This window comes from Cicer arietinum, chromosome 3 (assembly GCF_000331145.2).
Source record: "Cicer arietinum cultivar CDC Frontier isolate Library 1 chromosome 3, Cicar.CDCFrontier_v2.0, whole genome shotgun sequence".
Classification (NCBI taxonomy): domain Eukaryota; kingdom Viridiplantae; phylum Streptophyta; class Magnoliopsida; order Fabales; family Fabaceae; genus Cicer; species Cicer arietinum.
The window spans coordinates 44,525,689-44,537,872 of NC_021162.2; the positions used below are offsets into that span (position 1 = coordinate 44,525,689).

The following is a 12,184-nucleotide window of genomic DNA, read 5'->3' on the forward strand; positions in this document are numbered from 1 at the left end:
ATTTAATTAAAAGAGCTAATTTTTTCAATTCAAAACATAAAATCACAATAAAAATTTAAAAAATAATAAATTATGTTCGATTATTATAACAAATAAACTCAAATATATATATAATATCATATCAATATAAAAAAAAAATCATTAATTTCACTCGTAATAAAATTATAAAAAAAAAAATACTCACAGATACAGTACAAATAATGATTACAGATGAATATGATATGTATACTTTACCATTTTAAAAGTATTCATGCTTAAAATCACTGCATCTACTTCACATACATTTCCTTTATAAAAAAAAGGTACTTGCCACATAACATGTCGAGGCCTTTAATTAAAAAATATCGAAGTAAGGTAAAAAATACTTTGTAAAAAAAATGTCACAATTATCTTCTAATATGTAATAATTAGTTATTTATTATTATTCCGTGTATTGCAAGAAAAACAGATACATCCAGATTCAAAAAATATTATTATACCTTTTTTTATTTTCGTTCTCCAATTTCATCCCATCTCACATCTTACCCAGATCAACAATTTTTGATTTTCAATTGATCAATGATTCAAGCAACAATGATTATACAGAGATTAATTAATTAATTAATTAACTCGATGCATGTTGAATTGTTGGAGGATTGTGACGATGTCGAATTTGTACGGTGATTACAACTTGAAGATCGATTACGTATTCAAGGTTGTATTGATTGGTGATTCAGCAGTTGGAAAAACTCAACTACTCGCTCGTTTTGCAAGGAACGAATTTAACGTTGATTCGAAGGCCACAATTGGGGTCGAATTTCAAACCAAAACTTTAATTATTGATAATAAAACTATTAAGGCTCAAATATGGGATACTGCAGGTCAAGAAAGGTATGTCTTTTTATCAATATTGTAATTATTATTTTTTTCATTTGTTTATAGTTTTACTTTTATATAATGAATTATTGGATCAATTATTAAAGCGAGGGAATGTTTCTTGAGTTTATTTTATTTCTAGCATATATATATAGGGTCATCATGTAATGATATATTTTTTTCAATAAATTTGGTTTGCTACATTTGATTGATAGGTATTAAAACTTAGTGGTACCTTTGGATAATAACAAGAATTATTAAGCAATGAAAAACTTCGGAGATAACATTGGCACGTTAATATAAGTGATATGTGTTGAACACTGGACACAAAATTGAATAAAACTATATATCTTGGTGTTTTGTCATATATTATTATATGTCAAACACTAGACACTTTTGATTTTAAGTGTCTATACTTCATAGTGTTGAAATATTAATTAAACTTTTTATGTATTCTCAATAGGATGAATATGATGTTTGATAGCTTTTGCCTCTTGGCATTTGTGTTAAAAGCATTTTGCAGAGTTTGATAACTATAATCTGTATCATATTTTACTTCTGTTGAAATTTTAAGCATGAAAATTCTACCTGTATTGAAATTTTATTTATGAAGTTTAGATGGCATTATAAGGAACTAGGGATGAGATATAAATTCATAAGATAGTATATGAAAACAAATGAAAAATACTGAAACTACTTTGGTTAATTTAGTGCAATATTTTGAATGATTTGTGTTGTCTACATCTCATATTTCAACAATTATATATCTTTATAATATGTAGTTTGGCATCCTATCAAAAGATTATGAATAAAATTTCCATATTACAGTTTCGTTAATAAACAAAATGAGTTATTAAGATTTAATGCAAGGATGTAGTATAAGGTATACTTCCATATTATGTTGTTTTGAGTAGATAAAAATGTAGCATGGAACAGGTCAATGAAAAAGCATACTAGAAGAAAAATACCACTATATCTTGGCATACTTTTATGGTTTTGTCTTCTTGAACAGATTAATACGCGACTGTTTTCATGATCATATTGATAATTCTTCTATGACTTTATGGTTTTACTGACTTTTTTTCCTTTCTTTTTTTGATGCCTTGTGATATAAGTAACCCTTGGAATCTGAGTGTTTGGTTCATTGCCTTTTTCTTGTTAACATCTTAATTTGATCCTACCTTAGTGTTTTTTTTTCCAAATTTATATGATCCTTTTAGCATTTGTATTGTTGAATTTGAAGCATGAATTTGCTACTATGGTCTTTGAAAATTGCCGCTTGTTCTCAATTCCAGATACAGGGCAGTTACTAGTGCTTACTATCGAGGTGCAGTTGGGGCAATGTTAGTTTACGACATGACAAAGCGTCAATCGTTCGATCACATGGCAAGATGGTTGGAAGAATTGAGAGGTCACGCCGACAAAAACATCGTCATCATGCTAATTGGCAACAAATGTGATCTTGCTAGTCTTAGAGCAGTTCCAACGGAAGACGCAGAGGAGTTTGCACAAAGAGAGAACCTTTTCTTTATGGAGACATCAGCGCTGGAATCCACCAACGTCGAAACATGCTTTCTAACTATTTTAACCGAGATATACCGAATCAATGCCAAGAAAACACTCACTTCAAATGGTGATGCAGATCATAGTGATACTTCAGGTCTTCTTAAAGGAAGTAGAATAATTGTTCCTGGTAATCAAATGGATGCTACTGGAAAGAAGGGTGGTTGTTGTTTTGCCTCATAGATTTTGTATAATTTAATTCTTTTTGTTCAAGCATATTGCTCACTCAAGTTCTACTATTTATGAGCTTTTGTAGAGAGGGTAGTTACTTTTCTCTGTAAGGGTAGTTACTATTATTTAACTTTGTTAACACAACTTGCCACTTCTTCATTATTAGAATGATGAATGGAAGCTAACAACTTCTTGAATGTATTTTTTGTTGAGAATTAGCTAATCTTTTAATGGTAACACCACTTTTTTATTCTTTATTTGAGTATCATTTGGTATTAGATTTGTCAGTTACAAAATACAAACAATATATTTTACCATAGACATTATTATTGTTTGGAGTAAGATTAATAATATCCCAATATGTAAACCAGTTTAATACACATACACTGTTTGTATAATGTTTTTAGTAAGAAACTACAATATTTTCATGTCATATCATAATTTCAAAATAACATTGCATTGGCAATACTTCCAATGCATATTGTAGTTTCCGTGAATAAGGGAAAATAAAAAGAATGGAACAAAAATAATGATAGTCAAGTCACAAGAAATACTTTATTTTATTCATTTTATTGCAGTTATACATATACATATCTTCTATCAACAATACAAAAACAAAATATATTTAGTTGAAAAACAGTCGCTATTTGTTCAAACAAAAAGCACTCCTTATGACAGTAAACAAACACAAAACACTCAAAACAAAGTATCTCCAACCAAAGATAAATGCCCAACTAGCCAAAATTTACGGTCTTCTACACCAAAGTGAACTTCATTTTCTAGCCGAGTGTTTTTAAGATTAAAACACACTAATTTGGCTCAGAAAGCATTACCCTCGTCCTAGAACGTCGCATTCTCTGGCGTTTTAAGTAAAGCTTCAAATGTACTTTTGAACAATCCTTTACCATCAAATACAACTTCTTCATTTTCTCTTTCAACTGCCAATTCATCAGCTTGTGATACCTCATCTATTATATTTTCACATTCTCTCACAAGTTTTGAAATTACATCTGAGGTTAAAAAGGGATGCTCAATAATTTTCTGAAGGAACGTTGGGCGCCGTAGTCCACCTGTCTTTTGGTCATATTTCTTCATAATTCTAGCTAACCCTATGAAACTCAAAGCCTCAGCATATAAACATGTTTTATCATTCAAAATAATATATAACATCTTTAACAATGATAATCTATAATAAACATAGAAGAGAAAGAAGAGAAAGGGAGAAGAGAAGGAACCATTGGCTAGGGTTTCATAAACAAATGAACAAAACTTGAATGTAATTGGAATACAATTTGTATATATACAAGAAAATAGAAAATTCTAAAATACTATTACTAATATATAATAATATTATCTAATATCTCCTCTCAAACTGATGATCCATTAACATGAAACATCGAGAGTTTGTCAACCAAAAAACGAATTTTTTTAATAGAATGCATCTTTGTGAATAAATCAACAATCAGTAAGGAAGAAGATACAAATGGTAGAGTAATGGTTCCATCTGAAGATGATGACGAGTAAGATGACAATCAATCTCAATGTGCTTGGTGCGTTCATGAAATACCGAGTTATGAGCAATTTGAATAGCACTCTTGTTATCGCAGTGCATTGGAGTTGACTCGAAAAGAGAGATACACATATCAGATAGAAGCCAACGCAACCAAATTATTTCTGCAGTAGTGGATGTGATAGCACGATACTCAGTTTAGGTAGAAGAGTGAGATACAATGTCTTGTTTCTTACTCTTCCAAGAAATAATAGAGTCTCCAAGAAAGATACATAATCCTGTGGTGGACTTACGATTTGTGGTGTCACCAGCCCAATCAACATCAGAATAATCATGTAACTCCAATGAAAACGACAACGGAAAGAGAAGACTCTAAAATTGAGTTCCTCTTAGATAACGAAGAATACGAAGAACAACTGTCCAATGTACTATAGTTGGAGAGACAACAAACAGATTGACAGTATGAACAACATAAGCAATATCGGGTCTAGTAATCGTAAGATACACCAAGCTGTCAACTAAAGTAGGGTCAAAGTGGGATCTGGTAAAGGAACACCATCCGATGGAGCATATTTCACATTCAACTCAAGAGGAGTATTTGCTGCTCATTATCATTAATACGAGCTTGTTCAAGAATGTTGGCAATCTACTTGGATTGAGAAAGAAGGTAGCCTTTAGGAGAGTAGGCAACTTCAATCCCTAAGAAATAATGAGGAGTTCTCAAGTCCTTCATCTCAAACTGTTTGACTAACTACAATTTCAACTCATTGATTCCACTAACATCATCACCTATAATAATAACATCATCAACATACAAAGAAATCATAATGCGACCATAAGTGGTAGGCCTTGTAAATAGTTCAGAATCATGTTCACTAGAGCGGAAAACAAGAGAAGTGATCACAGTAGAGAATTTCTCAAACCAAGCTCGAGGAGTCTATTTAAAACTGTAGAAAGCCTTTTTTAACTTTCACATTTCCCCTGATTATAAGAAACCCCATGTTGAGGGATCATATAGACTTCTTCATGAAGCTCACAATTCAAAAACACATTTTTGACATCCATTTGGAAAATATGTCATTGACGAATAGATTCAACTGCAATAAGAGTACAGATAATGGTCATCTTGGTTACAAGAGCAAAAATTCCTTCATAATCCATACCATATTGTTGAGAGAATCTCATAGCAATAAGATGTTCTTTATAGCGCTCAACCGACCCATCAGACTTAGTTTTGATCTTGTATATCCAACGAGACCCAATAGCACGCTTTCTAATAGGAAGAGCTATTAATTCCCAAGTATCTGTTTTGTGCAAAGTAGAGAGTTCTTCTTCCATAGTCTGCTGTCAAAGAGGATCAAGAATAACCTCTTTATAAGAAAAAGACCCAGACAAACTATGAGTTGAGGTTAAGAAAGAAGAAAATGAAGCTGAATAAGTGGAATAGACAACATCAGGTGTAACTGAGTAGACCTACGGTGACGAGAGAGATAACGAGGAGGCGGAGACAAAGGATCAACAAACGCATGAGGTGGTTGGATAGCCAGGGGACAAGGGGGATTTCATCATGTGGAGTAGTAGTATTTGTCCTGCAATTCTCAACATTACAATCACTAGAAGCATTATCATTAGAACCAAACAGATTAATATGGGTTAGTTCTTAACTCTTAATAATATGAGAATAAGAGGAAACAGAGTAAAAAGGGATGTGCTCAAGAAAAACAACATTGCGAGAAACATATAGTTTTCTTGCATGAGGATCATAACAACGATAACCCTTTTGATCATCTCCATAACCAAGAAAAACACACATGGAAGACCAAGAAGACAACTTATTGTGCTCTACTTGTGGACGAAGAACAAAACAAGTAGAACCAAAAACTTTCAGAGAATAGTAATCAGGGATATAAGCATACAATTTTTCAAAGGGAAACCTACTATGATAGACGAGGAGTTCTATTAATAGCATGAACAGCCGTAATAACTGTTTCCCCCCAAAACTCACTGGCAACTGAAATAGACAACAAAAGAGAACGAGAAGTCTCAATAATATGACGATGTTTCCTTTCAGCAACTTTATTTTGTTGAGGAGTATCAGTACAAGATGATTGGTGGAGGGTGTCATCATAAACAAATAATTCAGAGAATTTATTAGAGGTATATTCACCATCTAAATCACAGAGAAAATACTTTATAACAACATTATGTTGAGTCTTGACCATGGCACGAAACATATGATAAATGTCAAAAAGTTCAGATCGATTTTTTATAAGATAAACCCAATAATAACTAGTGTAATCATCAATAAATGAAACATAATATCTAGATCCACCTTTTGTGAGAACCAATGATGGACCCCAAATATCAGAGTGAACTACATCAAAAGGCGCATATGAAACTGAAACACTTTTACTAAACAGTAAAGCTGGAAATTTAGCAAGTTTACAACCACAACAATATGAAATATCACTGGTTTGTTGTAACTTTCCTAAAGCACTAGTAGAAGTCAAATATTTTAATCTAGAAGCAAAAAAATGTCCAAGGCGAGAATTCCATAAATAAAAACTAGAAGACGAAGAATTCAATTGAAAACTAGATAATAAGTCAATAGTAGTTGTTGAGGCTGCAGTATATGGGACTTCTCGGTCATCCAAAACATAAAGTCCCCCATGTTTATGGCATGTCCCAATCAACCTCTTGGAATGTGGATCCTGCACACAACAAGAAGTGGAAGAAAATATAACTGAATAACCAAAATCAGATATTTGACTAGCAGAAGCAAGCCTCAAAGTGAGATTAGGAATATAATAAACATCAGAAAGAGACAAGTTAGGTGTGGAGACATAACCAATGCCTACTAATGGCATATGAGTACCATCAGCAGTCATAACTGACACAAACGATGCATGATGCACAGACACAAAAGATTTATTATCATATGTCATATGGTGAGATGCTCCAGAATCAGGAATCCATATGGAAGGAGATATACCTGACATACTAGAGGAGTTCAAACATTTAGAAGATGTGGCATACATGGCATGTGATTGAGTGGTAAGAAGTTTTTGAAGTTGTTCGGCAATATCATATATTTGGAAAGTAGTCTCAGATGAGTATACACAACTAGAACTAGAGCCAATGGTAGGAGGAGCAGAAGCAACAACATTGGACGATGACCCCGTAAAATTCTTCTTATGTGTTCTCCCCAATTTCGAACAATGTGTTTTCCAATGACCATTTTCTTTGCAAAATGCACATTCATCGTTACCAAGCCCAACCCTCCCTTGAGATTTTCCTTTTTGAACAGGAGCAGCAAAAACAGATGGAGGAGTTGAGAGAATTCCCTTATCTGACACACCAGAATGCGTCTTAAGTCTGATTTCTTATGCCGACAATTCACTAACTACTGATTCAACATTAGGAAGAGGGAAACGATGCAAAATAACTCTACGAAGGCCCTCAAAATCATCATGAAGAGCCATCAGAAACCAAACCAGACGTTGCTCCTCTCTCTGATCAATGTACGCTTTGACAGCTTTCAACTCAATTGATTCCATAAGAGCTAATTGATCCCACAAATTAGTCATTGTCGAGTAGAATTCCTGAATGGTCTTATTGTTCTGCTTAAGGACCCTAATATCATTTTCCAACTCTTAACGTTTGGCAAAGATAGACTGAACATACAAACGTTTCAAGTGATCCCAAATCTCTTTAGCAGTATCATACTTTTCTAGTTGCACTCCTATAGACAACTCAATAGAATTATTAATCCAAGTAATAATTTTTGAATTACTAACATTCCATATTTTCATATCTTTTGCATATTTAACTTCATCCTTTTTATATGTAGGCTTAACAGAAGTTCCATCAACATAACCCTACTACATATCTTTTCCAATCAATTTTTTTTTCATCACATAACTCCAATAAGAGTTATTTTGTCCATTGAGGTGGACACAACTTGAAGAGAATTATCCTTAGCACCAACCATAACAAATAATGACAGGAAAATACGACAAACACAATCACTAAGACACAAATAAATTAGGGATAAGCTGTCAATAGCAAAATTAACAAAGAACCAAACAAAATCGTTCAGGAGACAAAAGAGCAGAACCACACCAGAAACAGAAGAGCAAAATCGCATTGGAGACAGAAGAGAAAAATCGCACCAGAAACAGAGAGGTAGAATCGCGCCGAAAAGCGGAGGAAGCAAATCGGTACTGGCCGCAAAAATGAGTCGAACAAAAATAAGTTGTGGATCACGTTATAGTAGATCCTAAAATCAACTAAAGCTCTTTAATAACATGTTAACAATGATAATCTAACATAAACATAGAAGAGGAAGAAAAGAAAGGGAGAAGAGAAAGAATCTTTGGCTAGGGTTTCATAAACAAATGATTCAAACTTGAATGTAATTGGCATACAATAAGTATATATACAATAGAATAGAAAAGTCTAAAATATCATTACTAATATATAATAATATTATCTAATAGCATCAACAGATTCATTAAAAAAAAATATCACCTATGAATGATAAATATCACCTAAGTTTAAAAGACTAAAATTGTATTATTACTTCTTTTTAATTCAAGATTTAGTCGAAAATTAAATAGTTAGATAAATAAAAGTTATAGTTAAGAACCCAACTTTGTACATTATGGATAAATATTTAAAAAGAGTAACACAGATTTAATTAACCGTAAAATGATAGAAGAGTACCTGTGTAATTGATGTTGCAGTAGTTTATTAAAAGTACCATTTCACCATGTAAATCTACGATATCTTTTAATAAAATATGATTCTTCTCCTTAAAATATGTTTCTGATGCCTGACTTTTACCTGTTCCCCATAATAAATCGATTGGTCTCTTGATATTCTGCTCTAACTCCTGCCCTCACAAAAATCTTTTTTTCAAAAAATAATATTTCACCCCCAAAAATACATATTATTAAAAACAATATTTCTTCCCGCTTTCCTTTTAAGTTTCACGATAGTAATAATTTGATACCTTAAATATTTTTTGTAACACAACTCTTTTTTTAGCATACTTCAGTGCAAAAATACATATGTGACTGCAATGGTCATATGACGTGGCAAATTTAACTATTTTTTAATTAAAAATTAATACTTTTAGATTATTATTTTATTAAAAAAATTTATTGTAGAACACTAAAATCTCCATCTTCTCCATCCATCTTCTTCCAACACTTCATTCTATACTTAGAAATTTTAGCAAAAATTAATGACAAAATCAATTGTTCAACTCAACAACACAAAAGAAAAATATATTTTGTACTATTTCACTCGTGTGGATTATTCCTTAGTAAAGGCGGTAGTTGATGTCTCTAATCGTTCTCTTCATAATATAATAGAGTTTGGGGTTATTTTTACCTAAATGTAATTTAAGTTCATTCGTAAGGTTATTTATAACAACTCTTATATATGTAGAGTTTACTAGGAGGGAGACTAATATAATTGCTCATTGTCATGTAAAGGTGACAATTGTCCATTCTCATCTTTATTTTTATATTCTAACATATATGTTGGTTTGTCGTTTTAGAATTAATTTGTGTTAGAAATCATCACTAAATCTCTTTCTTCAATACTCAATTGAGAGAGATGATTAAGTAAATAATTCAAGTTTGAAATTAGTATTTTTGGTAGATAATTATTTTAATGAAGATCTTTGACACTATGTGATTCTTCATTGTATCTTCACAAGTTTCAATTATTTTAACTAGTTGTGTGACTAATATTATTTGCTCGAATGCTTAGGTTACAATTTAAAGTTTTTTGTTTCCTAAATGTATATTTTGCAAAAGATTGAAATGTGATTCTCTTGAAGCTCAAGACCATTTGAATATTTAAAACTAATCTCATAATAAGAGATAAATAACTTTTCAAAAACGTGACGAAAACGTTTTCTCTCCATTTATAAGATATAATGATTTTTTTCCAAAATAAATATAATTTTGGTTATCTTTTAATGAATTACTTTAGTTTTATTTCACTCTTAAATTAATAGCACCGCATCTATCATTAGTGAGATATAATGAATTCATTATATCTAATTATACATTTATGAAATCAAGTGATAAATTTAATTGATTAATAAACTTCAGTTAAAGATAAATCATTTAAAAGAACTCAAATTTGAATTATGATTAGAAAATTTATTGGTCAGACGGTTAAATTCTAGATTATTAGAGTTTCATTTTAATAAGTAACAGAAGATTAAAATAAATAAAAAAAACATGAATTTATAAGAATTTATATTTTGGAACATAGGAACTACTCATCCATCACAGAATCAATAACTCATTTGAGTATTTGATACATATTAAAAAAATGTAAAAATTAAAAGAAAGAATTAAACATTTACAAAATTATTTTTATTAAAAATTACTATTAATGAAAATTAGAAAGTAATAAATTGGAAGAGATGCTTGTAATATTAATTAAAATGTATAATTAAAAAATAATTAATATTACATTAAAAAATAAAATGATAATTTATTTTATTGATTGGTGTACACTCCTAATCTTAAGAGTGTATACACATTGAGAAGAAAAAAAAAGATAAAAGTAATTGTTACGATAGATTGACAATATAATAAAAAATGACAAATAAATAAAAGAACGAGATGTTAAAAGAATTTATAAAAGTTAGACGGGTACACATATGACTACTTTTGTTAACATATACTACATTTGTCCCAAATTATGTGTCAATTTATAAAAAACAAATGTCTCACATTATAAGTTATTTAAGATATCAATAAAACATTAATGATTATTTTCCTATCATATTTTTATTATTTATACTCTCTCTTTTTTCAATTCTATTAGATTATATTTTTCATAACATTAATAAGAGAAATTTTTTGTAAAATAACTCTTAATTTGGGACATAGGAAGAATTACCTTATGCCTTACAATGAATTCCTCCTCTTTTTCAATGAAAAAGTCATTGAACTTGTCGATATCATTCTCCAACAAGCACATAAACTCCCACTCTGCATTCTCATCGTCAAGTAAAACCCCGCGGACAAGCCTCTTCAATTCGTCGTATGACAAGAACTTGTCCCTCCATCCTGGCTGCTTCTTTTCAATATGATCAATATATCCTTTCGCAAACTTCATGGTCTTCTTCACTCAATTTGATCCCTAATGTACAAAATGGGAAAATAATTTTTTTTAATAAACTAAAGAAAGTATAAATGACATGTGAAGATGAACAAAGGGTAAAAATGTTCGATAGGTGGATATATATAACAATGTAGACAAAGAGGTTTTTAATTGGCTATGTTTTGATAGAATATTAACGAGCATATGCTTAAGTTGATGAAATTGAGGTTGAAAAAAGATTTTGAAAAAAACTATAAATTGGCCTTGGTCGATGAATTCAAAGCTAAAAATTGTTTTATCGATGAAGTTAAAACAAATACGTGAAAAGAGACTTTTTATTGCCTATTTTTTTTATAAAGAAAAACTAGATATTTCGTTAGGAAAATCATACCATGTATCCCACATATTGAATGAAAAGACATAAATATCCACATATAAATTTTAAAACTTACCATCTTGCACTATTCCACCAATTGAGTTTGTCATTATAGAAGTGACTACTAAAGTTTTCATTTTTTCTGGAAATTTTTTTTTGTATATTTTCCAATACACAAGTTACACTTTGAAAAGTTTGAAAAAAGTTTTTCGGTAAAAAAAAAAATTAATTTTCGGAAATTTTAAATTCAACATTTTCAGTACCAGAAAACTTATTTCAACATTTCCAGAACATATACAATACCGGAATACTTTTTTTGAGATTTCTGGAAGTTACCGGAAAACTTCTTAATTTTTATTTTTTTGAATTTTTTATTCCATTATTATTTATTTTCTTCATTTTATTTTAACTAATTTTTTTCCAGTAGGTGTTGGTGGTAGAGGAAGAGACAACAAGATAGTACGAACAACACGTGACGTTGAAACTTCATCATCTAAGGATGCTCCGAAAAGGATTCAACCGACGGCATCCCAAAAGAGACGACGAATTATAATTGAAGATGATGACTCGGAAGA

At 30.7% G+C, this 12,184-nt stretch overlaps 2 protein-coding genes across 2 annotated transcripts; one reads left to right on the top strand and one right to left on the bottom strand.

Annotated features, from left to right (window-relative positions):
- The first annotated feature begins 460 nt into the window (after positions 1–460).
- On the top strand, positions 461–2,841 carry LOC101508321 (ras-related protein RABA4d-like). Its single transcript, XM_004493953.4, has 2 exons — positions 461–870; positions 2,151–2,841. The coding sequence occupies exons 1-2, from the start codon at positions 617–619 to the stop codon at positions 2,599–2,601; spliced, it is 705 nt and encodes a 234-aa protein (XP_004494010.2). The 5' UTR covers positions 461–616; the 3' UTR covers positions 2,602–2,841.
- Positions 2,842–3,130: 289 nt separating this feature from the next.
- LOC113785744 (SPX domain-containing protein 3-like) lies at positions 3,131–11,351 on the bottom strand. Its single transcript, XM_027332551.2, has 3 exons — positions 11,030–11,351; positions 8,825–8,993; positions 3,131–3,698 (listed from the first exon to the last, which is right to left on the bottom strand). Exons 1-3 carry the CDS (start codon positions 11,246–11,248, stop codon positions 3,430–3,432), a joined length of 657 nt encoding a protein of 218 aa, XP_027188352.1. The 5' UTR covers positions 11,249–11,351; the 3' UTR covers positions 3,131–3,429.
- Between the last annotated feature and the right edge of the window lie 833 nt (positions 11,352–12,184).

What these genes read in the sequence shown, in the direction of transcription:
- LOC101508321 (XM_004493953.4), top strand. Translation starts at nt 617, where the DNA reads ATGTTGAATTGTTGGAGGATTGTGACGATGTCGAATTTGTACGGTGAT. An exon ending in GATACTGCAGGTCAAGAAAG is followed by an intron (nt 871 to 2,150) that starts GTATGTCTTTTT and finishes TCTCAATTCCAG; the next exon opens with ATACAGGGCAGTTACTAGTG.
- LOC113785744 (XM_027332551.2), bottom strand. Translation starts at nt 11,248, where the DNA reads ATGAAGTTTGCGAAAGGATATATTGATCATATTGAAAAGAAGCAGCCA. An exon ending in AATTCATTGTAAGGCATAAG is followed by an intron (nt 8,994 to 11,029) that starts GTAATTCTTCCT and finishes TTGTGAGGGCAG; the next exon opens with GAGTTAGAGCAGAATATCAA. An exon ending in CTGCAACATCAATTACACAG is followed by an intron (nt 3,699 to 8,824) that starts GTACTCTTCTAT and finishes TGAGTTTCATAG; the next exon opens with GGTTAGCTAGAATTATGAAG.